Here is a 25,007-nt window from a genome sequence, read left to right as displayed (position 1 = left end):
GAGCATGTCTAACCCTCCTCCCCTTCCAGCTCCAAATGGCATCCAGGACTTCCTCTGTTGGGTAGAATGGGCATGGTGGGTGAGGTGGCCTTCCCTGGTGTCTCCCTCCAGACTGACAGGCACAGGCAGGAGCCATAGGTGCCCGTAGCCACCCCTGGGCCCTCTGCCGCTCCATCTCAGACACCCCTCCCCAATCCCCACACAAACTCTGGGATTCTAGAAAGGGGCGGCTCTCCATCCTCTTTGAAGAGAAGGAATCTGAGGCCCAGGGTGTGCAGCTGGTGGCCTCGACCAGGCAGAGGATGAGAGATACTGCCCACCCTCCAGACGACCCCTGCCGAGCCCCAGTCCAGCACACCACCAGAGTAGGGCTCTCCTGACAATAACCTGGAATTACCAGAGCCTCTGAGCCAAGGGACACGGATGCAGACTCAAAGTAATGAGTCCATGCGTGAATACAACAGGTGCCTGGTCATTACATGGCATGGTGAGCAGGTGCATGGAACAGCCTGTGTCTCCATGAGGCCATGGTGGAGACTGGACTCCCCCAGGACTCACAGCTCCAGCAGCAAGCAGATGTGCTCATTTTATTATTTGGTTCTCGAACTATGCTTCCTTCAGGGTGAGAATGAGTTTGCTGGCATTGACTCTGCTAGGAACAGTGGGCACAAATCCAGACTGATGTCATTTGAGGAGGAGGGGGAGACATCTGGTTGCCACAGCAACCAAAAAGCCTTTTTCTTTCTACTCCACTGCCTGGACTCCACATGCAGGGAGGCCCTAGCCACCGTCCCCCTTTGCAGGCCCAGGCTGCTTCCACAGAGGCTGCCATTCCCACATCCTCTGACATTTCCACTGCTCTGAGAGTCTCAGTCCCCATGACATGGCTGAAAATAAGCAGTGGCAAAGACCTGAGAGTTCTGTGGCCAGGGGAAGCATCCCGCGGTGTCGTGTGGTCCAGGGCAGTGTTCTGTGGTTCAGGGCAGTGTCCTGTGGTTCTGGGAAGTGTCCTTGTTTGTTCAGGGCAGTGTCCTGTGGTCCAGGGCAGTGTTCTGTGGTTCAGGGCAGTGTCCTGTGGTTCTGGGAAGTGTCCTTGTTTGTTCAGGGCAGTGTCCTGTGGTCCAAGGCAGTGTCCTGTGGTTCAGGGTAGTGTCCTATAGTTCTGGGAATTGTCCTGTATGTCTAGGGCAGTGTCCTGTGGTTCTCAGCAGTGTCCTGTATGTCCAGGGCAGTGTACTGTGATCCAGGGCAGTATCCTGTGTTTCAGGGCAGTGCTCTATGGTTCTGGGCAGTGTCCTGTGGTCTTGGCAGTGTCCTATGGTTCTGGGCAGTGTCCTGTGGTCTGGGCAGTGTCCTGTGTTTCAGGGCCGTGTCCTGTATGTTCAGGACAGTGTCCTGTGGTCCAGAGCAGTGTCCTGTATGTCCAGGGAAGTGTCCTATATGTCCAGGGCAGTGTCCTGTGGTTCAGGGCAGTATCCTGTGGTTCTCAGCAGTGTCCCTATATGTTCAGGCCAGAGTCCTGTGGTTCTGGGCAGTGTTCTGTGGTTCAGGGCAGTATCCTGTGGTTCTGGGCAGTGTCGTTTTATGTTCAGGCCAGAGTCCTGTGGTTCTGGGCAGTGTTCTGTGGTTCTGGGCAGTGTTCTATGGTTCAGGGCAGTGTCCTGTGGTTCTGGGCAGTGTCCTTATATGTTCAGGCCAGAGTCCTGTGGTTCTGGGCAGTGTTCTGTATGTCCAGGGCAGTGTCCTGTGGTTCTCAGCAGTGTCCCTATATGTTCAGGCCAGAGTCCTGTGGTTCTGGGCAGTGTCCTGTGGTTCAGGGCAGTATCCTGTGGTTCTCAGCAGTGTCCCTATATGTTCAGGCCAGAGTCCTGTGGTTCTGGGCAATGTCCTGTGGTTCAGGGCAGTATCCTGTGGTTCTCAGCAGTGTCCCTATATGTTCAGGCCAGAGTCCTGTGGTTCTGGGCAGTGTCCTGTGGTTCAGGGCAGTATCCTGTGGTTCTCAGCAGTGTCCTTATATGTTCAGGCCAGAGTCCTGTGGTTCTGTGCAGTGTTCTGTGGTTCTGGGCAGTGTCCTATGGTTCAGGGCAGTGTCCTGTGGTTCTCAGCAGTGCCCTTATATGTTCAGGGCAGTGTCCTGTGGTTCAGGGCAGTGTCCTGTGATTCAGGGCAGTGTCCTGTACATCCAGGGCAGTGTCCTGTATATTCAGGGCCCTGTGGTCTGGGCATTGTCCCATGGTCCAGGCAGTGTCTTGTGGTCCAGGGAAGCCCTTACTCCTGATTCTAGAAGCCACGGGTACAGAGAGAAGCATGTCCTTCGATGGCCCAGGGCTCCATGTGTGGGACCTAGACATCACCCCTGCCTTTTTGGTCTCATGGTGGGCTCTGCCCCGCTATGTCCCAGCCTCAACCAGGCAGCACTCGCAGCCAGTACTTCTGGAGACAAGCAGATGCTCCTCGCTGTGCTCATATGGGCAGCAATGGGACCTGTGCCTTCGTGTTACATAGAGCAGCTTTTCCCTTGAGGAGAGCTTTCCTAACCAAACTCAAGGACCAAGACCCCAGGGCCTCAGAGTCACTGTCCAGCCTACGTGACAGCAAGTGATGCCCTGAGTGGACATCCAGGAGACTGCGCTTGTTGGAAGGCAGAACCCGAAGCACAGAGAGGCCAGACGCCCTCCTGAAGCAATGAGAGGCCGTGATGGAGGAGTGATGCAAGTGTCCGGAAGGCCTCTGCTCACCTCCATGTGGGTTCCTGCAGGCCTTTCCTGAGGAGTGCCGTCCCGCAGCAGGCTGGGGAGACGATGTCCAATGTAACCGTCGCCGGTCACACGCGCCTATAAAGGAAACAATCTTGTGTATGTGTGTGGGGACGGGGGCTTGAATTCAGGGGCTCTTCCTCTCACTTAGCTTTATTTTCTCTCCCACCGCTAGCATGCTACCTCTTGAGCCACTCCTCCTGTCCTGGCTTTTTGGAGATAAGAATCTCCAAGTGGAATTGGCTAATTGGAGATAAGAATCTCTCAACTTTGTCTGCTTGGGCTGGCTTAGAACTCAGCATTGCAGCTCATCATGTGACTTGGCCCTGGGCTTCAGGCTGCTTCCTGTGTGGCGTCACCCTCTCCTGTGCTTTCCTCTTTGGCCAGTTGGGTGGGGTGTTGCAGACATGAGTCTCCAGTCACAGCACCGTACGTGAGATGCACTGACAACCTGGACTCACCACAAACATCATCCAGGCACTGCCCAAGGACACAGTCCTCCCAGATCCGAGACGTCAGGTATTCTTTGTGTTGAGGGAAAGAACATCTGAGACTTAAGCCACAAAGACAGGTCATCCTACTTGCACAAAACTTCCAGAAAGCCAGCTGCACTCCCAGTGGTCTGGGAGTCAGGACTAGAAGCCCTGGAGCAGATGTGAGTGGTAGGATGGGTAAGTGAAAAAGAGCCTGACTGCTCCATGCCTCAGTTTCCCCTTCCTACAGACAATCTGCTCCAGGCAGAGCATAGGCCACCACGTGAGGCTTGAAGATGCCCAGCCCTCAGCACCACCCAGCTGTGTCTGAAGCAGATGCCTGCTGCAGGCAGCTCTCGGAGATGGGCGCTGAGTCACAGAGGGTGACCAGTAGTCAAGGGTGCCAGATGAGGATTAGGAGACTGTAGAAAGACTAGTCACCCTGCTAGAAGAACATGACCAGCCCTCGTTCTGTATCCTCCAAGAAGAGCCTAAGGGCCCTCACAACCAGAGACAAGCCACCCAGACTTCCTTTACTCCTGCCCTGAGTCACCTTGCGATGGGCCGGGAGCCCTGAGAGGACACGGGACCTGTGTCCACCTTTGCCCTCCACACCTATGGTCGACTTTGTGAAAGTCATCAAGGAACAGACAGACAGACACACACACACACACACACACACACACACACACTTATCCAGAACCATTGCCCAGGGCCCATCACGGGGAGAGCCTGAGCCCTCCTGCCTTCCCTGAGGAGCTGTCCAAGGAAGCCGGGAAGCCTGCAGATCTCCAAAAAGCTTTCTGAGTAAGCCTGATGGCCTACAGGTCATCTGGCCGCCTGGGCCTCTATGAGCAGACAAATCTCCTCCCCAGCAACCCCCCTTCAGCTGTAGTTCAGGGCTCAGTGGCACAGGAGAGCCAACCACACCCCATTCAGAAGCAAAGCTGGGGCTGGGGATATGGCCTAGTGGCAAGAATGCTTGCCTCCAATACATGAAGCCCTGGGTTCGATTCCCCAGCACCACATATACAGAAAAAAGTCCAGAAGTGGCGCGGTGGCTCAAGTGGCAGAGTGCTAGCCTTGAGCAAAAAGAAGCCAGGGACAGTGCTCAGGCCCTGAGTCCAAGCCCAGGACTGGCAAAAAAAAAAAAAAAAAAAAAAAAGAATATCTGCTTGCATCCTGCCTCCAGAAACAAAGCTAGCCTGTAGTGTCCTGGGTTGAATTCTGCCTTTGTGATTTTTAATAACCCCCCCAGGAGTTTGAGCGGCAGATCCCTCGAGACCCAGAAAGCTGGGTGCTGGGGCTGCCCTGGAACTTGTGTCAACCTCCCAGTAAAGTATCCATGTCAGGCTGCTGGCCAAGGTAGGGAGAGAGAGGCCCCCAATCAAAGGCTTCCAGTCTTCATTGCAGAACTGGGCCCTGGCTGGCACTGCCCAGGAATTAGCCTTGTGAAGAATCCACAGCTGACCCAGACCTGTCTTCTGGACAGCCAGCCAGCCTGGGCCTGGTCACCCCACTGTAGGTGGGCCCATTCCCTCCCTCCCCACTCCCTCCCGAGTGGGGGGGGGGTGAGTGGGACGGGTTCAGGGGGAGGGGCATCCTGGGTGGGATGGGAGGGGCACTTCTACCAGTCTGGATCCATCCCTGCTGACTCACAGGAGTGCTTGGTTCAGCTTCACCTCAGATTGGGCATATTTGGATTTGAGAATATTTACATATGAGGACTATAAAAATTCTTCCAAAATCAATTTCCTTTTCCCATTTCTGTTCTTAGAGCCCTCAATAGACAGGGATTTCCTTTTTTAAAAAATGTAATCTCATCCTCCTTTCGGGGACATGCTTTCATGTGAGTTGTCTGAATCTATTGGAAGATAGCAGCAAAGCCTGGTCGGTTGTCTCTTTAAATCGGCTCTGCAGTGTGACGGGCAGGCGGGCAGGCGGGCAGCCGGCAGGGCTGGCTGGGAAGAACCATTCCTGCTCTGCGGCAGGGAGCCGGCCAGCACCCGCCATCGCGCCTCCCCCGGTCCCCATGGTTACGGCGGCTGCTTCCCGGCCGGTCCCCTGTCCCTGGCTGCTGCTGCTGCTGCTGCTGCAGAAGACGTGGAAGATGCGGGCACAGTCGTCCCCAGCCCAGAGCTGCCTGCTGAGATCATACCGAATGCCTGCTCCGTGTCTCTGACTCATTCTTCACCACCACCACCACCGCCGCCGCCACTACCACCACCGCCGCGCACTGGCCACCTCCGGCCCCCAGCTGCAGCCCTGCAATCTGTTGATAACTCCACTTGCAAGCTCCAGCCCGATGCTCTTTGAGATGGAAAGCCAGTCCCTGACTTGGGGAACCTGCCACATTGCACCTGCAGCAAGAACGAGAACCTCGGGACCTGAACCTCCACAGCGGTTTTCACCAAAATAGGTAAGAAGTTGAACTGTGTCGTCCCGGGGTCTGAGCAGCAGAGGGGCCTTCGGAGCCAGGCTGCCCGCCGCTGTGGTGGCTGCTTACAAGGGCCTGTCTCAGGCAAAAACACGTCCTGTGAGACAGCCCCCCTACTGGGAAAGCAGGAAGTTTGGGCAAAGCTGGAGCAGGCCCTCCCGGAGACCAGGCAGCTCTGGGCAGTGGCAAGAGCGTCCCTCCAGGAAGATGCCAGCCCACAAGGTGCAGCTACAGCCCACAGCCAGAGTCTGCCTGCCGGCTCTGGCTGAATACTAAGAGATTAATCCAGGCTTATTTGTTCTCGTGTTTGAAACTGACAGACATGTTTGTCTGGCTTTGTGTAGCCTGAAATGATCCAGTTCAGCTCTTGTGTTGGGATGGTGAGCAGAGGTTGATTTTTCAGGCAGGAAGAAGAGTGTGAGGGGCGAGGGGCCGTGTCCGGCAGCTGACAGCTTCTCCAAGGGACCCCCGAGGCTCAGGAGGCCGGGTGTCATCCAGCTCCTCACAGCCCCTGGGGGCTCGGGTCAGAGGCTCCTGCAGGCCAAGAGGGGGGTCGAGGAGGAGCTGGCTACTTCTGAGGGTAGTTGCAGGGGTGGGGGAGGGCAGGTGGGAAAGACTCTCCGCCGGGGCTCTAACCCAGCTCTGTCTTCGCAGGTGGGTGCGGCCTGCAGCCCCTCAGCAGCCCCACCGTAGTCGCCCAGCGGCATCCTGCCCCGGAGCCCGACTGGCCCGGTGGCTGCTTCTCGGGACGCTGACCTTCTGGATGGCCATGGAGGCTGGAGGGGAGGAGGGTGCGACATAGTTGTCTCTGCCAACAGCACCACTCTACCTGCGCCGGTGCCTTCGTAACTCCACAGGGCCCATGGTGAGTACCCACCCCCGAGGTCAATAGCTCAATGCAGCCCTGCCGGCCTGGGGGTCAGGCTAAGGGCCGCTGCCCTTGCCTCCAGTGGCCAGCAAGAAAGTACGCTGTGGAGTAATTAGTCAGTTAATGCACTCTGGCGTGCGCCTAGTCCCGGGCTGGGGAGCTCGCTGAGGGTGGCGGAGACCCACAGGAGCTGGCCGCGTCTGGGTCTCCAGCCACACCCGGGTCCCCAGCTGCCTGGCCAGGTTCTGCGTCTGCTCACTGCTTTGCTCGGTGCTCTTCATGCTGATTAGCCGCAGGCACATGGCAATGTCAAATCATTTAATCAACAGAATGGCTCCATCCCGAGGGGACCCTACCCGAGGAACCCTGCCTGGCTCTAGGATGGGGCCCTTCCCATTCAGGACCCCTGACCATCAGAAAACCAGCAGGCTGTGATGGGGAGAGGAAGGGGTGTTTCTCTCACCAGAAAGGGGTAAGCACGGTCAGCTGGCTACCACTGAGGCCAGAACCCAGGGGGCCCACCCCGAAAGCTCCTGCACGCTTTTATTGAGGCTGCCGCCAGTCTGGACTCCGGGAAGGTTGGTGCTGAGTAAATAATGCATTGTGTGTGTTCGTAAGGGACAGCTGACGGGGCTCTGGGGCCAGTGCACGTGCAGAGAATGCCAACAGCCCTCGGGACAGCACACCCACGGCCCAGGCGTGGTGTGAGTGCCTCCTTGCAGACCTGGGCATCCGCTTGTGAGGAGCGTTCTGTCTGTGTGAGTCACAGCCTCGTTTTCCTCTTGTTCGATTCAAAATGTCCAAACGACAGAGATGTGCTCTGCCAAAATTCAGCCTCATCTCAGTGCTGCTGTTGAGGCTGAAGGTTGTGACCACGCTCCCTTCCACCTATCCAGCAAGGTGACCTATGCAGGGCTCCAGAGGCTGTCAGAGGACAGCAGGCTGGACCCCGGCCCCAGCACTTCTGACCCAGTCACTTGCTGTCCCCTAGGTGCCACACCCAACATGGCTGTCAACCATTGGCATTATTCATAGCTTTGGACCTCAGATTTAAGATGTTTGCAAAATGTAAATGTGTCCTTGGTGGATGAAAGGTGGACTGGCTGGACTTCAGGAGGCAGGTGTGATTTCAGCACTTCCCTAGGTGACGTGCTGACAAGACGTAGCTGTCCAGCTAGGCTGCCCTGTCACCCTCCTCTCGAGGCCCCCGGCCCCCCCTGCACATGTGCAGCCTCCCCATCAAAGAGGCACGCACTCACCACTGCCTCCCGTCCACATGTGGGACCCCGCAGCACTAGCGGAACTCCGTTGCCTGCACTTGTGCTGCTATTTAAATCCAGCAAACACCAAGCCACATATGATTTTGCTCTCTGTCACCATGTGATGTTCACACTTAGTGCCACAAAGGCATCCTTTTAGAACAAAATGACATCTGTGAGTGACTTTAAGAAGTGTGCAGCCCTTTGTGTTCTGTCTGCCCACTTCTTGAGACACCAGAAGTGTCTCATGTGCACAGGTCTGGTTTCCCAGCAATGCTGCTCCCAAAGCCTGAAACTACAAGGAGGATTGCTGTGGCGGATGTGTTACTGCATGGCAGGGGACAGAGTGGTGTGGAACAGCAGGACTGTGTAGTACAGTATGAGGCATTGTAGAATAGCCTGGTGTGGTATGGGGTGTCTGTCACTGGGTGATATAGCAAGGGTGTTGTGAGGTCAAGGTATAGGAAGGTGCTGTAGGATGAAGCAATGTAGCATGAGGTATTATTGGGTGGTCTTGATTGGGGTGGTGTCTAGAGTAAGCCTGTGTGGTGTGATATAGTAACATAGCATGGCTCGGGACAGAACTGGTGGAATGGTGTCCAATGGCACAGTGTGGAGTTAGAAGTAGGGTGTAGGAAGGAAACGTGTATGGTATAGAGTGGCATGGATGGAACAGAATGGAATGCAGTGGTGCAGGATGGCATCGTAAGCGATAGCCTGGCATAGGGGGATTGCAGTGGGATGTCATAAGTTGGGATGGCATGGACGGAACGGCATGGAATGGAATAGTACAGGACCGGGGTGTAGGATGGAGTGGTGTTGATGATGTGGTATTGATGGCACAGGTGGTAATGATAGTATAGTATGAACTGTCATGGTGTAAATGGTGTGATGTTGGTAACAGGTATGGGATGGTGTGGTGTTGATGGTATAGTGTTGATGATGTGCTATAGATGGTATGATAGGGTACTGATCATGTAGATAGGATGATGGGGTGCTGATGGTGTGGTGTTGATGATATGGTATAGACGGCATGATGGGGTGTTGATGGTATAGATGGGATGGTGTGGTATTGATGGAGTGATGTTGGTCACATGGTGTAGATGGTGTGATAGAGTATCGATGGTATAGATAAGATGATTTGGTTTTGATGGTGTGGTGTTCATGCATGGCATGGAATGAAATGGTATTGATGGTATGGTGTGGGATGATGTGGTGTACATGGCATGATGGGTTATTGATGGTGTAGATTGGATGGTGTGTTGATGGCATGGTGTAGATGCTATGGTGGGGTATTGATGGCATAGACGGGATGATGTGTTGATGGTGTGGTGTAGATGGGGTATTGATGCTGTAATAGGATGATTTGTTGATGGTGCGCTGCGGGATGAAGTACTATTGATGATATGGTGTTGATGCGATGATGGTATGATGTAGAAAGGATAGTGAGTTAATGGTGTGGTGTTGATGGCATGGTGTAAATGCTATGATGGGGTATTGATGGTGTAGTGGGATGGTGTGGTGATGGTGTGGTGATGATGTGATATAGATGGCGTGATGGGATATTGATGGTGTAGATGAGATGATGTTTGGTGGTGTGGTGTGGGATAAAGTGGTAGTGATGATGTGGTGTTGGTGACATGGTATAAATGGCACGATGAGGTATTGATGGTGTAGATGGGATGATGTGTTGATGGTGTGGTGTAGAGTGATGTGGTGTTGATGGCACGATGAGGTATTGATGGTGTAGATGGGATGATGTGTTGATGGTGTGGTGTTGATGGTGTGATGGACTACTGATGTAGATGGGATGATGTATTGATGGTGTGCTGTGGGATGATATGGTGTAGATGGCATCATGGGGTGTTGATGGTGTCGATAGGATGGTGTGTTTATGTGTATTGGCGGGATGGTGTGGTGGTGATGATATGGTGTGGGATGAAGTGGTATTGGTGATGTGGTACTGATGGTGTGGCACTAATGGCCTGGTGCAGGCTGTCCTGGTGTGGCTGGCATGGTGAGGATGGCATGGTAAGGGTTGGCATTGTGTGTGATGGCATGGTGTGGGGTGGCATGGTGTTAATGGCATGCTGCACGAGGCCATGGGGTGACGGGGGTGGTGTTAATGGCAAGGAGTAATGGCATGGCGTGGGATGGTGTGGTCTAGATGGCAAGGTGTGGAGTGGAATCCAGTGGGGTGGAGTGGGATGATATAAAGTGAGACAATGTGAGGGGGATGGTGTGGGATGGTGCAGAGCAGGAAAGCATAGTGTGGGATGATCTGGATGGTGAGGATAGTGTGGAGTGGATGGCATGAAATGGAATGGTCTGCAGTAGGACAGCATGGAGTGCGATGACGTGGTGCGGGTTGGTGTAGAGTAGGGAAACATGGTGTAGTGTTGGTGGTGTGGTACTGGTGTTGTGGTGTGAGGTGGCCTGATGCGGATGACATGGAGTGAGCTGGTGTGGTATGGATGGCCTGGTGTCCATTGGCACACTGTGGGGGGGCGTGGTGTGTGTTTGCTCCTGGCTCCCCATAGTTGTGCATTTCCATGGAGCTGATTGGATGAACGCCTCCTCTCTGGGGAACATGACCGTGTTGTGCACAGTATCTGCCCTCCACGGCATCACTGTGGCATACCCACTGATGATGGCCAGCTGCAGCAGTAGCAGGACCTGGGGGCCACACAGAGGAGTCATCCCTACTTACTCTGGAGTCAGAGCTGACCTAACTACCACTGCGATGGTCTTTGTCAAGCTCTGCAGGGGACTCAAGGACAGGATAAGGCAGGACAAACCTGGCCCAGCCCCTGTTTGAGATGGAGGGCCTCACTATGTGGTGGAAGAACATCCCTTGGCTGTCCTCTTCCTTTCCACATAACTGCCCACATTCAAGAAGACATGCTGGGATTAAAAACTCAAAGGCCTCAGTCAGGTGGAGAGGGGATGGAGCCCTGGGACACGGGGCCACTGCTTGTGGAACGCTTCTCTCAGGATGCCGCCCTGGAAGGTGAGCCTTGGAGGCCAGGAGCCCGAGAGGCTCTCAGGTGCTACTGGAGGCTCCAGCCATGCAGATCAGCTCAGGAAGAGCCAGGACCAGAAACTGGACCAAAATCCAAAACGGGTATTAGGACGTCAAAGCTCCACGTGTGAAGAGTGTGTAATGCCCCTCCCACCCCCACCCTGCCATGGCTCTGGCCACACTCGAGCACAGAAGGTAGGAGGTGGCCGGGACACCTCCTCTAGTGCAGAGTAGAAGTTAGTTTGTCATATTTATAAACATTGCATAGCTTTAGTAAATTGTTTTCAAATTGTTCCTTTTGTTCAGCCCCATGTCTAAATTACTGAAAGCTTCTAAAATCCGCCTTTCTTGCACAGATGGAGCCTTTGCCATCCCACCTAACAGTCCCCTTGGATTACAGACTTTAAACAAGAAACTACCAATATGTAAGGAAGTCTCCATGGTACTTCCCAATGTGTTCTTTCTCTAAATAGGTTCATAATTTCACAGTCCTATGTATCCCTCCAAAAGGAAGGCTATAGCCAACTATATTCACATAATGTCCAAATGGGTATCTCTTGTTTTCTGTGAGAATATTTCTTATTTTTTTCATTCTGCCTTTCCCTGAAAGTATTTCCATGAAAAGCTAATAAGTAAATAAGAAGCCATTCACATGAAAACAGAGACAAGAATAATAACCGATTTATTTACATGGACATGGAACTAGGGGACTTGGAGTTGTGGCTCACCTGGTAGAGCACCAGCCAATGAGCAAAGCATCAAGTACCAAGTTCAAGTCCTGGTCTCACAACAAAAGAAAAACAAAAAGAAAATGAAACTAGGAGACTTCAGGATATGAGAAGGATGGGATTGATGGGGTAGGGGATGATAGAATGGATGCTACTAATCAAGATGCATTGCACACATAAATGAACATGTAAATTGCACCACTATTAGAAGATAACGATAAAAAAGGAGTGGGAGAAAAACAAGAGAACACGTCAATCTCTAATTAAATCTATTTGCATTCGTGCAAACCCAAGAAGAAAAACTGGGGGGGGGGGGGAATGGAATATGAACCAGGAAGCCAAAAAGATGGACCAAGAAGAATAAGAAGAGGAGTCAGGAAAAACCAGAAGAGAACCAGTTCCTCCCTTAGTTGGAACCTGCAGTGCTCTCCTCTGCAGGAGCAAAGTGCCTTTGACGGTGGTATGGGACTGAGGGGGTCACTGCTCAGTCACAAAAGGCTACATTTTGATCAGAGTTGACACGTAACTCGACTGGCCTCTCTCTTCCCATCTTGCCTCCTCTGACCCTATCCTTATTAACAGCCTGATTCATTCAATTTGCAGAACACATCAAAAGGTACACGTCCCCATTTTTAAAAAAAAAAAGGTGAAAACAAAAAAGGAAGTCATGACTCTAGGGAGATACAACCCAAGTGAGCACAAGTCACACTGTGTGTTGGGGAAGGGTGCTGGGGGGCCTGGCGGCTGCAGCCAGAGGAGGCTGCCTGCCTCCACGTGCCTGCCGCAGCACCTCTGTCTGCAGACACAGATGCAAGAGGCATGCCCGGCCTCTCCTCGAAGCCCAGAAGGCTGGGCGCTGCCTCCATTCCTCCCTCTGCCCCCTGGGAGTTCTCCAGGCTTTTCCCCAGCCCTCTTGTCACTGAACCTGCAAGTTCTTTTCCTTCTCAGCACTGATTGCAAATAAAGAGTTCTGGGAGACAGAAGAATACTGTATTATCTGGCCAGTGAATGGAAAAGGGAGATGGAGCCATTAAGTGGTCTTCTCCAGGGCAGGTCTGGGGTCTAGGTTTTCACTAGGACTGGCTCTGAGGATGCAGCCTGCACGCATCCTCTCAGCTTGTCATGGAGAAGGGAGGGGACTTTGAGGAGTCCTCCTCTCTTTTTCCCTAACCAGGCCTGGGATGGTGCTGGAGCTTTCCTCAGTGTAATGAGATTAGATCGTACCCAGCACCTTCTGCAGAATCAACATCCAAGCCAGACTATGGGGGCCTGGAGTTCCCCAGACACGGGTGTAACTCCGTGGTCGGGAGTGTGTGAACATCAGCACCAGAGGGTGAGCCTTTGCAAGCCAGCCATCCTGATGACAGGACAATCGGATGTGACAATCGCCGGCTTTGGTGTGGGGGCACTGTCCATACGATCCGCTGACGGGGGCTCTGTCCCACCAGCAGGAATCATGGGTAGGTGAGGAGGCCTTCTTCCAGTTACCTGCCCTTGGCTGGGTGGGCAGGGCTCCGAGGGCAGTGGCAGCACAAATGAGGAATGGTGGGTGGTGCCCTCATGTCCTGGCTCCTGTGCAGAGCCTGCATGCTAAAGCCCTTCGTCCTGCAGCAGCAAGCAGGATGCCTGCAGGGCCTGGGTTAGGGATACACCAGGGCTACAGTGCTCTTCCTGTGACCACGGACCACAGTCCCACTTCTTTCTGCTCCCTGGCACCATCACCCCAGCCTCTGCTGGTGCTGCCCCTCATGGCTCCTCCCTGCCTTGACCACCATCTGGTTATCTATGTCATCACGATGATGGTGGCCAGGGCAGGCTCCCGTCTGCCACCCCAGAGGCTGTCTCTGTTCATGCTCTGCCATCACCCTGTCCTCCACCATCACAACGGCCACTGCCAGTCCCACTAGTGCACCTGCTGCTCCTGTACTGCTGTGTCTGCCCTGCAGGGGCCAGGCCACCTCTGTCACATCTGTCACAACCGCTTCTCTTTTCTTCACTACCAGCTTGGCCACTCTACTAATGATGGAAATCAAAAGTAGGCAAGAAAGAACACTCGCAAGCAGACCCTGTGGGGCAGATGCCACAAGACCAGAGGTCATCACAGAGGGTGTTCTGCTACCTGGCTCCAAAAGTGAGCCAGACAGCCTCCAATGCAGCCAGAAAGGAGGGGGGGTACACATCTGCCAAGGCACCCAGGTCACCCGTCCTAACAGCCTCTCCGCAAATGAAGTGTTACAGCTCAGCACCCACCAGTGGTTTGGCTTCTTTGGAGCCTGACAGCGAGAGGACCGTGATCTGAGGGCAGCCTGGGCAGAAAAGCTCAGAAGATCCCCACCCCACCCCCAACCCAACCCAAGGCCGCCATCCCAAGCTACCTGAGAGGCTGAGATTAGGACTGTGATACAGGCCAGCTTGAGCAGAAAAGCTCAGCAGAGTCCATCTCCACAAGGGAAGCAGTGGCACGTGCCTGTGACCCCAGCAACTACAGGAAGCTTAGTAGGCAGATCACATTTTAGGCATAAGCCTGGGTGGGAGGCATGATCCTATCCTAAAAGGAGCCAGTGAAAACAGGACTGGAGGTGTGGCTCAAATGGTAGAGCACTAGCCTAGAAAGTGTGAGGCCCTGAGTTCATAGTACTGCCACACATGCACACACACACGTGTATGCACACACACACAAGAAAGACCGTTTACACCAGTCATAGGTTGTCTTCCATGCCCCTGGGAGACACGCCCCTCACCCGGGTGGCAGCATCTCCTCAAGCTCCTGGAGCTCACTAGCACTGTGCGGACACCCACCAGGGCAAGCCACCTGCTGGGGCCGCCCCCTCAGGAGCCAGAGCTGGGCTGCTTCTGCCGGGAGCCCGGGGAGGACTCAAGGCAGTTGTGGCGGCATGGGGCAGTCTGCCTGACTGCTCAGCGAATGATGGCCTTTCACTGGAGGCAGCTGGGCCCCAGAACGGGTCTACCCGCTGTCAAGGGGTCAAATCACCACCCCCCCCAACATCCTAGTTTATTTAAAGGAAAAAGTGAACATTAAAAAGGATGCTTATCATACCATTAACTAACACTAACAGTGATTAATAGTGCTCTGGCCGTGCTTAGCCTGTGGCTCCATGCATCAGGGGCAGGGGGTCCCTCTAGCAGCCTCACTGACCTGAGACTCGGCTCCCTCCTCTGTCACTGATCAGAAGTGTGTGCGGTGTGTCCCAGGCACGCAGGAAATGACCTCCTGCTTGAGACTGCTGGGTTCTGTCTAGCCACACAGAAGATCACCAGTTCTTCCCTAAGGAATGTGGGCACAGTACACTCTTCTGTGGAACTTGCCCATGTATGAACTTTAAAATATAAAATACATCTCTGTTTTGCATTGCCTACTTTGAATTTTAAATGTCACCTCTAAAAATGCAGAGAGACGCTGCTGATCACTGATTTTGAAGACAAAAACAGGAAATGAATCCAAACCCATGTTTCCTACGAAGCTCACTGTCATCTGTCCCCAGTGGCAGACCATCCTCATTCAGGTGACACCCTCGGGCCCCAGCCTCCAGGTTCACAGCGGTGCTCGGGGGTAGGCGGGGCCCTGAGCCCGTGCTGACCCCACATGGCGTGATGCTGACTGGACCCCCAGCCCGGTGCTGACCCCAGGTGGTGTCAGGCTGAGTGAACCCCCAGCCTGGTGATGACCCCAGGTGGCGTGATACTGGTTGTGTCCCCAGCCCGGTGCCGACCCCAGGTTTGGTGATGCTGGCTGTGTCCCCAGCCTGGTGCTGACCCCTGGTTTGGTGATGCTGTGTCCCCAGCCCGGTGCTGACCCCTGGTTTGGTGATGCTGGCTAGGCCCCCAGCCCGGTGCTGACCCCTGGTTTGGTGATGCTGGCTGTGTCCCCAGCCCGGTGCTGACCCCTGGTTTGGTGATGCTGGCTGTGTCCCCAGCCCGGTGCTGACCCCTGGTTTGGTGATGCTGGCTAGGCCCCCAGCCCGGTGCTGACCCCTGGTTTGGTGATGCTGGCTAGGCCCCCAGCCCGGTGCTGACCCCAGGTTTGGTGATGCTCTCTGTGTCCCCAGCCTGGTGCTGACCCCTGGTTTGGTGATGCTGGCTGTGTCCCCAGCCCGGTGCTGACCCCTGGTTTGGTGATGCTGGCTAGGCCCCCAGCCCGGTGCTGACCCCTGGTTTGGTGATGCTCTCTGTGTCCCCAGCCCGGTGCTGACCCCTGGTTTGGTGATGCTGTGTCCCCAGCCCGGTGCTGACCCCTGGTTTGGTGATGCTCTCTGTGTCCCCAGCCCGGTGCTGACCCCTGGTTTGGTGATGCTGGCTGTGTCCCCAGCTCGGTGCTGACCCCTGGTTTGGTGATGCTGGCTGTCCCCCCAGCCCGGTGCTGACCCCTGGTTTGGTGATGCTCTCTGTGTCCCCAGCCCGGTGCTGACCCCTGGTTTGGTGATGCAGGCTGCGTCCCCAGCCTGGTGCTGACCCCTGGTTTGGTGATGCTGGCTGTGTCCCCAGCCCGGTGCCGACCCCAGGTTTGGTGATGCTGGCTGTGTCCCCAGCCTGGTGCTGACCCCTGGTTTGGTGATGCTGGCTGTGTCCCCAGCCCGGTGCTGACCCCTGGTTTGGTGATGCTGGCTAGGCCCCCAGCCCGGTGCTGACCCCTGGTTTGGTGATGTAGGCTGCGTCCCCAGCCCGGTGCTGACCCCTGGTTTGGTGATGCAGGCTGTGTCCCCAGCCCGGTGCTGACCCCAGGTTTGGCGATGCTTGCTAGACCCCCAGACTGGTGCTGACCCCTGGTTTGGTGATGCAGGCTGTGTCCCCAGCCCGGTGCTGAGCCCTGGTTTGGTGATGCTGGCTAGGCCCCCAGCCCGGTGCTGACCCCAGGTTTGGTGATGCTGGCTGCGTCCCCAGCCCGGTGCCGACCTCAGGTTTGGTGATGCTGGCTGTGTCCCCAGCCCGGTGCTGACCCCTGGTTTGGTGATGCAGGCTGTGTCCCCAGCCCGGTGCTGACCCCTGGTTTGGCGATGCTTGCTAGACCCCCAGACCGGTGCTGACCCCTGGTTTGGTGATGCTGGCTGTGTCCCCAGCCCGGTGCTGACCCCCGGTTTGGTGATGCTGGCTGTGTCCCCAGCCCGGTGCTGACCCCTGGTTTGGTGATGCTGGCTAGGCCCCCAGCCCGGTGCTGACCCCTGGTTTGGTGATGCTGGCTGTGTCCCCAGCCCGGTGCTGACCCCTGGTTTGGTGATGCTGGCTGTGTCCCCAGCCCGGTGCTGACCCCTGGTTTGGTGATGCTGGCTAGGCCCCCAGCCCAGTGCTGACCCCTGGTTTGGTGATGTAGGCTGCGTCCCCAGCCCGGTGCTGACCCCTGGTTTGGTGATGCAGGCTGTGTCCCCAGCCCGGTGCTGACCCCTGGTTTGGCGATGCTTGCTAGACCCCCAGACCGGTGCTGACCCCTGGTTTGGTGATGCTGGCTGTGTCCCCAGCCCGGTGCTGACCCCCGGTTTGGTGATGCTGGCTGTGTCCCCAGCCCGGTGCTGACCCCTGGTTTGGTGATGCTGGCTAGGCCCCCAGCCCGGTGCTGACCCCTGGTTTGGTGATGCTGGCTGTGTCCCCAGCCCGGTGCTGACCCCTGGTTTGGTGATGCTGGCTGTGTCCCCAGCCCGGTGCTGACCCCTGGTTTGGTGATGCTGGCTAGGCCCCCAGCCCAGTGCTGACCCCTGGTTTGGTGATGTAGGCTGCGTCCCCAGCCCGGTGCTGACCCCTGGTTTGGTGATGCAGGCTGTGTCCCCAGCCCGGTGCTGACCCCTGGTTTGGCGATGCTTGCTAGACCCCCAGACCGGTGCTGACCCCTGGTTTGGTGATGCTGGCTGTGTCCCCAGCCCGGTGCTGACCCCCGGTTTGGTGATGCTGGCTGTGTCCCCAGCCCGGTGCTGACCCCTGGTTTGGTGATGCTGGCTAGGCCCCCAGCCCGGTGCTGACCCCTGGTTTGGTGATGCTGGCTAGGCCCCCAGCCCGGTGCTGACCCCTGGTTTGGTGATGCTGGCTGTGTCCCCAGCCCGGTGCTGACCCCTGGTTTGGTGATGCTGGCTAGGCCCCCAGCCCGGTGCTGACCCCTGGTTTGGTGATGCTGGCTGTGTCCCCAGCCCGGTGCTGACCCCTGGTTTGGTGATGCTGGCTAGGCCCCCAGCCCAGTGCTGACCCCTGGTTTGGTGATGTAGGCTGCGTCCCCAGCCCGGTGCTGACCCCTGGTTTGGTGATGCTGGCTAGGCCCCCAGCCCGGTGCTGACCCCAGGTTTGGTGATGCTCTCTGTGTCCCCAGCCCGGTGCTGACCCCAGGTTTGGTGATGCTCTCTGTGTCCCCAGCCCGGTGCTGACCCCTGGTTTGGTGATGCAGGCTGCGTCCCCAGCCTGGTGCTGACCCCAGGTTTGGTGATGCTGGCTGTGTCCCCAGCCCGGTGCTGACCTCAGGTTTGGTGATGCTGGCTGTGTCCCCAGCCTGGTGCTGACCCCAGGTTTGGTGATGCTGGCTGGCCCCAGCCTGGTGCTGACCCCTGGTTTGGTGATGCTGGCTGTGTCCCCAGTCTGGTGCTGACCTCAGGTTTGGTGATGCTGGCTGTGTCCCCAGCCCGGTGCTGACCTCAGGTTTGGTGATGCTGGCTAGGCCCCCAGCCCGGTGCTGACCCCAGGTTTGGTGATCCTGGCTAGGCCCCCAGCCCGGTGCTGAACCCAGGTTTGGTGATGATCACTGTGCCCCCAGCCCAGTGCTGACCCCAGGTGGCATGATGCTGGCTGTGTCCCCAGCCCGGTGCTGACCCCAGGTTTGGTAATGCTGGCTAGGCAGCATCCTGTGACACCTGACACTGTGATCTAGAGATTTGGTAGCTCTGCCTGTGGCACAAACACAGTGCTGATTTCTAATGTAGCCTCACATGAGAGACTCGTTGCACGGATAAAACCTGTAGATAGGTGTGTCCAAACTCAAGGTCCACTTAGGCCCCAGGAATGCCTGTGACAGAACGCAGGCCTCAACTCAGCACCAGTGACGCTGAGGTCATGGCTCTGGATGCCTATGCTGAGCACTCTAATGGCCACCCCAGCCCCCTACCAGCAGAGCAAGACCCTGAACCCAGCAGGAAGCTAGGCCATAGCTGTTCTCACACATGACAGTGGCCCAGGGGGCCATGTGGAGGACCTCTAAGCTTCAGTGGAAAGTCCTATGTCCAGGGGCCATCAAGAAATTGTTCTGATACAGCAAAAAGAGGAGGAGAACATGGGTTACGATAGATAGTGTTGGACTTCTGTCTCTGTCAACCACTGTCTCTCTCTGTCTCAGTCTCTGTCTCTTACACACACACACACACACACACACACACACACACACAGGACCTGAAGCCAGTAGTAGTGGTGAGGTGGCCAAGAACTGACTCCTGAGGAAAGGCTGGTACACTAAGGTCCTGGGGACACTGCTCAGGCCCAGTTTTTCCAGCCTCATGGGCATTCGCTAGATCAGTACCTCTATGGAAGTGGATCAATGGAATCAATGGATCACCAGCTATTGGGATGTCACCAAGGAGCATGCTTTCCCATGAATTCCAGAGTTGTTTCTGTGGAAACGTGCTGAGCCCATGACACAAGGGCGCAGTCTGAGCAGCTAGAAGAACATGTGGGCTCCCCAGAAAGCTGGGTGTCCCAAGGAGGCCCCATGCACTCTGCAGGCATCTTCCAGAAAACCCTCAGGAACAAGCTTCAAGTGCACCCCAGAGCTGAGTTCAGCCACAGAGCGGGGGGCTCAGTGTCTAAGAAGCAGGTGACAGACATAGCCTGAGGACACAAAGCATCCTGCAGTGCCCCCTCAGAGAGCCCACAGCACCCCCCGACCCGGTCCTGGCCCAGGCCCACGGGCTGCCTTCTAGGCATGGCCAGATTCGAGGAGACCTACTGGCGCTGGTGCACAGGTCAGGTTTGGCTAACCGAGGGGCCTTCCTTGGTGAGCTAGGGTGGGGGTCCTGACCATGGAGCACCTCTGAGGGCTTTGGGCACTGTGGGCCATGTTCTGGCCAGGTGGAGGGAGCCTGGAGTCTCCATGGGGTGCTGTGGTCTTATCCTGCATGCACCCTAGACGGCTCTAGTGTCCACCTCATCCCCGTACCCTAAATGGCTCTCTAGTGCCAGACCCCCCCATGTGACCACTGGGCCACCTGGGGGGTGGGTCACTGCAGATCTACTCCCCCCATGCATGACCACTAAGCAGAGTTCTCATTCACTAGCCTCACCTGTCCTAAGAGACCTGAAAATTGCCATTCAAATGAGGAAATCTCTTGAAGCACCCTCAGGAAGTCCTGGCTGCATTTTTAGACTCCTGTCCACACCAGCCACACAGGTCTCCTCTGCTTCCTTTCTAGGATTTAAAGACTGTCCTCTCCCTGCCCCAGTACCCAGGGGAGTTCCTGCACCCCGTGGTGTATGCCTGCACTGCGGTCATGCTACTGTGCCTCCTCGCCTCCATCATCACCTACATCGTGCACCAGAGGTAAGGCTGCCATGGCCCAGGCCTCCCTGCAGGTCACTCTCTCAGGACGAGGGCCCAGGCCTCCCTGCAGGTCACTCTCTCGGGACGAGGGCCCAGGCCTCCCTGCCGGTCACTCTCAGGACGAGGGCCCAGGCCTCCCTGCAGGTCAGTCTCTCAGGACGAGGGCCCAGGCCTCCCTGCAGGTCACTCTCTCAGGACGAGGGCCCAGGCCTCCCTGCAGGTCACTCTCTCGGGACGAGGGCCCAGGCCTCCCTGCAGGTCACTGCCAGGATTAGGGCTGAGACCTCACTCTTAGGATGAGGCCTCCCACTCTAGATAGCAGAGAGTAGTAGCTCGAGGGTATTCCACATGCCACCCAGAACCTCCCACAGAAGCAGCAGTAAGCACACCCTCCATTCGCGGCCTGTGTTAGGCTGTCTCAAGAGAGACAGTGTTCTCATCAAACTGGGTGAAATAAATCACACATTGGCACAGGTGCCCCAAGGGCCCACGTCCTGAAGAACACCAGCACTGCCTTTTATACAGGAAGAGGAGTCCAGGCCTTTTATACTTCAGGCCTTTTATACTTGGTCACCTTTGTCTGAGAGCCATGGTGACAGCTGTGTGTCTGCATGTCCCTTGGAAATGCACTGGAAACTATGAAGAGGGGTCCTGGCCATGGTCATGGCCAAACTTACAATCAGAAACTCATGGGCAGTGCTTAGGCCTCAGCCTCACAAGCAGAGCTTGGAAGGGACCTGAGCTCATCAAGGTCGTGATTAGGGTCACAGCTGGGTGAATCTGTTGTCTGAATCTTTGGGCCACCGCAACAAATGGCTAGAGCATGGGTAGCTAATAGCAACAGTCTAGCATATTAATTGGTTCATCACTGTCCCAGAAGCTAAAAGTCCAGATTCAAGGCACCTGCAAATTCAGTGTCTGGTGGGGACTTGATCTCATTCATATAAGGCAGCTTCCATGTCCTCCCACACTGGAAGGAACAGGAATCCCACTCCCAAAGGCTCTGTCCTGTGATGATTAGGTTCCAGCAGAGGAGGTGGGTGGGGTGAGGAAGGAGAACATGCCTTCAGACCACAGCCGCTAGGGTCAGGGGGAGGCTGCACTATGTTCAAGGCCTGACAGAATCCAAGTCCTAAGCTAAGCAATACTAGTGCCAACGACAGCCGGGTGGGCAGAGGCAATGCCCAGGCGAGGCCACCAGCATAGCTACGGCTGAGATCTGCCCGTCCGGGAACCAGGGATATGATTTCCATTTGGAAGGCGGTAGACAAGTCACAGCTTGGGCCTCAAGACCTCCACTTGCCAAACAGCTTCAAGCTGTTTCCATGCAGTGCCCTCCTCCGAGGGATCCACAACCACGGAGGAGACCCAGCCCACCATCCGCCCCCCCTACCCCCGCCCCGGGTCAGAGGGAGACTTTCAGACGACTGCTCCGGTCTCCACACGTTTCCCTGCCCTCCGGTTCTCACACAGCCTCTCCATTCGCCCACAGCACCATCCGCATCAGCCGGAAAGGCAGGCACGCGCTGCTGAACTTCTGCTTCCACACTGCCGTGACCTTTGCCGTGTTTGCGGGCGGCATCAACCGCACCAAATACCCCATCCTGTGCCAGGCGGTGAGTTCTGTGACAAAAACGGAAGTGTGCTCCTCAGCCTCTTACCAAGGGGGAAATGTGTGAGTTCTCTTATGAAATAATATTCCACTGTTTGCTCGACTGCCACGCGTGAAGGGGATGGTTCCCTACTCTATCCTCCCTCCCTTGGAGCCCATCTGCGTTGGCCAACGTTGGATAATAGCAGATTATTCATTTTCCAGCTTGCTGGGCCAGCTTGCTCCGAGGCTGTGGGGCTGATCTAGGCGATACTGTCCAGCAAACAGTGGACTCAGGTCACACGTCTCCCAGAGACCTGGAGACCCTCCAGGAGCCGACTCCTGGAGGACCCCTGCCCCTGTGCGGCTGCCTAGTTGTCCAGGCTGTGGCAGCCCCAGCAGAACCCCCGTTGTCAGCTCTGTGCTCTCCACGAGCGAGGGCCCCCAGCACTGACAAAAACGAGAGTTAAAGTGACTGCCACTGCATGTGTGCCCTGTGCTTGCTTTGATTTGGAAGGGTGTTGATATTAGTAACCTCCAGCCCCTGTCAGGAACCCCAGAGACAACCTTTCCACCCGGCCCACGCCTGCGCCTGCACTCTGGGCCAAGGAGTCGGGTCCAGGCAATTTGTGCACACCAGCTCTCAGGCCCTACAAATTCAGCAAATGTCCATTGATGGGCCTCGAGGCAACACTGGGAGCCCATGGCCCCCACAAAGGACAATGGTCATCAGCCGGGCTGACCTCTCCCCCGGCCTGTCCACCACGCAGGGAGCACAGACGAGTGGTTTTAGGATTAGGCTGTCCCCAAGGGACACTCAGAGTGAGCTGGTGGCAAGCGCACTGACATTTTCTCTTCTCCCAGGCTTCAGGCCTGCCTGGCTCAGGCCACATGGCTTCACTTTCTTTCCCAGCACAACTCAAATCCAGCTGTTTTGTGAGCAAGACGTTCACACCTGGGATACAGAGCCCATGCCCCAGATCCCTGTGCTCCAGGAGATAGCCCCAACACATCAAGGACCAAATGACACAGCCCCCGAAAGCCAGGCCCCCTGCCTCAGCTGGAGCTGGAAGAGCGATCTGGCAGCGTAGGTCTGAGTGAGGGGAGACGAGGGGAGACAGCCTCCTCCATCACTGCCTCTCCACAAGCTGGAACAACTACAGCCCAGCGAGGGCCAGGAAATCCCATTCTCTCCTGCTGTAAACGCCTGCCTGGAGCCATTGGAAAAGCAATCAAATGGATTGTTATCTTTATGTCTGTACTTTACCACCAAGTGCTCCATGAGTGGGGCCCACCAGCCACAGAACGCACCAGAACCACTTCCCCAGTGCCTGTGGGGAGGCTGTCACCATCTCCAGACCCAGGAGGGTGGATCTGTAGCATTGCCTGCCATTCAAGGCCAGTGTCGGCCCGGCAGAGTGTTCGGAGGCGGGGCAGAGCAGGTCTAGGAGGATTCCAAGTGTTGAGAGCACCCTCTGTGAGAAATGCTTACTCCCTGCTGACAACCCCAGGAGTCTGGACAGCGGGCAGGCCCAGGTGATACAATAAGGAAGGTGGTGGCCACCAGACACCTCTCAGTCCCAGGTTACCTTTTCAGGAGAGGCAGCCCTCCCCACTCACCCACCCCTCACTCAGAAAACACACCTGCCAGGCACAGGCCCATCTACCAGCTACCACAGCTGGGCCAGCCAGAAGTCTACCCACTGAGCTTGCTTTAGAAAGCCTCCATGTGAGGCAGTGTGACAGCAAACAAATGCAGCAGGAGGTGGCCAGCAGGCACCAGGAGATGCTGCGCTCCTGGGGAAAGGAGCAGGGAAATGGAGGCAACCACTCTGCCGGTAACACGTGCCTGGCACTCAACTGCTCCCTGCCTATGGCAGCTGCTCTGTCCATGAGAAACTCTGCACCTAGCTGCTTCCTGCCTGTGCACGCGAGCTCAGTGTCAGGCACCACCGAGGTCTCCCTCAGCCAGAGCCCAGGCTGGTTCTGGTCAGCAGCCTAGTGGGTGAGAGGGAAGTGGTTCAGCTCAGCCAGCCCAGCCACACTCTGCCCCACCTGCTGTAAGGGAGACACCTGAGGCGGAGCAGGTTAAAATCCAGTCCACTGGAAACGACATGTGCCCCACCTTGACCAGCCGCCCATGATGCCTTCCCAGCGGCTCAACACAGGACTCCCTGTCCTCTTCTCAAATGCAAATTCAACATCACGACAGCACCTCCAGGAGAAGTGGTCCAGAGAGCTGAATGAATGGAGAGAAGAGACAGTTGTCATGGAAACAGGAAGAGAGCCATGAGCCTCATTTAAGTACTAAGTGACATCATAAACAAAAGTAGACAACTGCCATTAGTCCCTCATCATGAGTGTGCATCAGGACTGACCCTGAAGCAAGAGACGGTGCCCTGCCCTGCCTCCTCTCCCTGGCAGAGGGCTGTCAGGAAGCCAAGATGCCCCCCCCCCAGAGCCTCCCTGTGTGTCCAGCCAAGCCAGTGTTTGAGACACAGCCTTCCTGAAGACGTCTTGAGTACAACTTCTGTGACCCTCCCCCCAAAGGCTTGCCAGCCCTCCCCATGCCTTTCCTCCTGGCCATCCTTGTCGCTCCTTGAGACCCTGGGTCAGTGTCCCAAGGATGAGGCTCAGGAGCCCTGCGGAGAGTCTCTGAGTTGTTTGTGCGGGAGGACCTCGCTGCAGACCTTGCTTCATGCCAGGGCTGGGCTGCCCTTTCCCCCACGGTCTTGGATGCAGAATTCTCTCGGGGCGTTTTCAGCGCCTTACGCTCTCAGCCAGGCAGGGTGAGGCCTGCAGACTGGAGATGTGCACCCCATACCCCTTCACACCCAAGAGCCGGGAAGGTGGGAAAAAGGCTGACTTGCCTGCTGTCCCCAGAGACCCTATACGAAACCATGAGCAACTCTTAACCTTCCACATCCCTCAAAGTGCTCATCAACTATTTCAGAGTTTGCTCATAAGTAAAAATTGAACCTTGGATTTGGTAAATCATTATAATGGTGTGCGTTAGCTTTGTTCAAGGAATTTCTGTATTCCTTAAACATCAATGTCCTCTCCAATTATAGCAATATTTTACTTGTCATTTCAAGATGCCAGCCTATTACCTCAAAGGTAGCCTCACTTTATGGAGTCAGATGGAGATGAAGGAGCTCAGAATACACAATTAGCTGGCCAGCACGTGCTGTGGATGGGCCACAGCTCCAGCTGCCGTCTCCATAGTAATGAGTCACTGACACGCACGGGCGGGGTCTGAACCCCATCCCATGGTGCAATGCCACCGTGACAGCTTGGGGTAGTCCCCGCGGCATGGCTGCATCCCCTCCCACCTGGGGCCCCTGGGTGGCAGCAC

General features: G+C 56.0%; 1 protein-coding gene across 1 annotated transcript in view; it reads left to right on the top strand.

Annotated features, from left to right (window-relative positions):
- The first annotated feature begins 11,353 nt into the window (after window positions 1-11,353).
- Adgra1 (adhesion G protein-coupled receptor A1) overlaps window positions 11,354-25,007 on the top strand; it is a 33,580-nt gene continuing 19,926 nt past the window's right edge. Inside the window, exons 1-3 of the mRNA XM_048334752.1 lie at window positions 11,354-11,365; window positions 19,934-20,061; window positions 21,554-21,677. Of these exons, the coding sequence (XP_048190709.1) occupies window positions 11,354-11,365; window positions 19,934-20,061; window positions 21,554-21,677 (264 nt within the window). The remainder of the gene's footprint in view (window positions 11,366-19,933; window positions 20,062-21,553; window positions 21,678-25,007) is intronic.

The sequence above is a fragment of the Perognathus longimembris genome, chromosome 2, assembly GCF_023159225.1.
Source record: "Perognathus longimembris pacificus isolate PPM17 chromosome 2, ASM2315922v1, whole genome shotgun sequence".
In the NCBI taxonomy this organism is placed as follows: domain Eukaryota; kingdom Metazoa; phylum Chordata; class Mammalia; order Rodentia; family Heteromyidae; genus Perognathus; species Perognathus longimembris.
The sequence above is the reverse complement of the archived record's forward strand: the minus strand, read 5'-3'. Positions and strand labels throughout refer to the sequence as shown.